Source organism: Bipolaris zeicola, assembly GCF_000523435.1.
Source record: "Bipolaris zeicola 26-R-13 unplaced genomic scaffold scaffold_245, whole genome shotgun sequence".
NCBI lineage: Eukaryota > Fungi > Ascomycota > Dothideomycetes > Pleosporales > Pleosporaceae > Bipolaris > Bipolaris zeicola.
In genome coordinates, this window is record NW_006912294.1 from 1 (window position 1) to 1,656 (window position 1,656).

General features: G+C 56.4%; 2 protein-coding genes across 2 annotated transcripts; both read right to left on the reverse strand.

Moving 5' to 3' along the window:
• Window positions 1-319: 319 nt before the first annotated feature.
• Window positions 320-1,139, reverse strand: COCCADRAFT_8832 (uncharacterized protein; the record flags this gene model as incomplete). Its single annotated transcript, XM_007718636.1, has 2 exons — window positions 320-477; window positions 536-1,139. The coding sequence occupies 2 exons, from the start codon at window positions 1,137-1,139 to the stop codon at window positions 320-322; spliced, it is 762 nt and encodes a 253-aa protein (XP_007716826.1).
• Window positions 1,140-1,428: 289 nt separating this feature from the next.
• COCCADRAFT_108017 (uncharacterized protein) lies at window positions 1,429-1,656 on the reverse strand (the record flags this gene model as incomplete). The annotated part of the gene is made up of 1 exon (XM_007718637.1): window positions 1,429-1,656. One exon carries the CDS (start codon window positions 1,654-1,656, stop codon window positions 1,429-1,431), a length of 228 nt encoding a protein of 75 aa, XP_007716827.1.

Genomic DNA, 1,656 nt, shown 5'->3' on the forward strand with positions numbered 1-1,656 from the left:
CAGCTACTCAGCATGAAGGAGAGATTTGCGCCAAGAAGAGTTGTGCCGAAGCGCCGAGATTAGCGTGGGACAGAACTTTTGTGAGGCACCTCCGTACCAAGAGTGAGATCGAAGACAAAGACCACCGTGTCGGTAGGTGCGCATGAAGCAGAACATAGAAAGGGTGCTTGTCTTATATGCATATCCTACATGTGTATACGTGTATGTGTGTTGTTACAGAGTCGTGAATACATTAAGTGTTACAAGTAGGACTCTTATAGAGCCCCTTGTCGACGTTGCGGTTGTCAGGCAACTGTGGACGCTTGGCCGATTCCGACATTTAGGCGGGTGGGGATCTAGGCTTCCTCGTGCCAATATTATATCCCCAGCTCCTCAGGGTTTTTACGACCTTGGGTAGTACGGCGGCAGTCAGTGGCACGCGGAAGAAGATTAGAGACTTGTGAACAAGGTAAGCTAGACCAAGTTGGGTCCAGATTGCTGCAATTCTTGTCAGCCACGGCCATATGTTCACAATAGAAGGAGGGGTTCTGCATACAAGCGTTTGCGCCACCATTGTGTCCAGCAGCCCTTCCAGCTTCCACATAACCGTCTCTGTCAGTGGCTTCTGCAACGCCTTCATCTACACCTGCTTCGGCTGGCTTTCTACCCGCGTTGGGAAAAGCTAGGCGCACCACGCTCCAGAGCGCATCCTTCAGCACATGCTCATAGTGGCCAATTCTATCGGTTCCAAGCAGGCGCACTGCTAAGAAGCAGAGGGGGAAGTCGAGGAGGGACAGGCCCAAGTATACGGCAAGCGCGGTCCAGCCATACTCGCGAGAAAGCTTCTTGAGCCGCTGTGATACAGAAGGAGCTGGCTCTGGGCTACCTAAGTGGGGTGTGGGGTTGTGCGACTGGGCGTTGGGCCTGTCACTCTTGAAGCGAAGGGAGCGGAAGCGGCGGGCGAGGGCGGGGCGCTGGTAGCGGAAAAGAGAGAGGGCGCTTCGCTCGATGGTCTCATTGACGGAGCGCAGGGGGGCCGTGGGTAAGGTGGAGGTGAAAAAGTTGCGCAGGAAGGATGATGCTGGCTGTACTGTGCGGCTTCTGGCAGTGAGGCGGAACAGCAGCTGGTCAGGCTTGATGCGTGCGACGCGTGGCTTCATTGCATGAGTGGCTCAGGAGGGTATAGGTGAGTGAAACGCTACTCACGTGGGCGTCAGTCGTTTCAGACTCGGATACGGCGTGTGGTGTTCCAGAAGTTCATGCCAAAACCGACGTCGATGCAGCGTCACTGGAGCCTAGGATTTTGGGCCGGGGTAGGCCACCGGAACAATGGTTTTGCCAGGTCCGACAAGTGTTCCGCTGCCGAGCGCCCCATTCCGCTCGGGGAGACCGCAAGAGAGTGGATTGACCCATCCGGACCACGAGATGGTGCGTGGATTATCAATAGTATCATGTTGCATGTGCATGTGCATCTGCCCGAGGAAGACAACGTAGTGCCGGCCCGCGATCGACCGCTGAGGGTCCGATACGGAGCCGCACGACGCTGAGCCGCGCGACTATCAAAGACATCGTGGCAGCGGATAACGGCCCTGTCGGATGCATGCCCTCGTCTCGAAGGCCAGTCAGGGTAGGACAGGGAAGGACAGGGCACGCAAGACCTTCCTTGGGTGGCGGCAT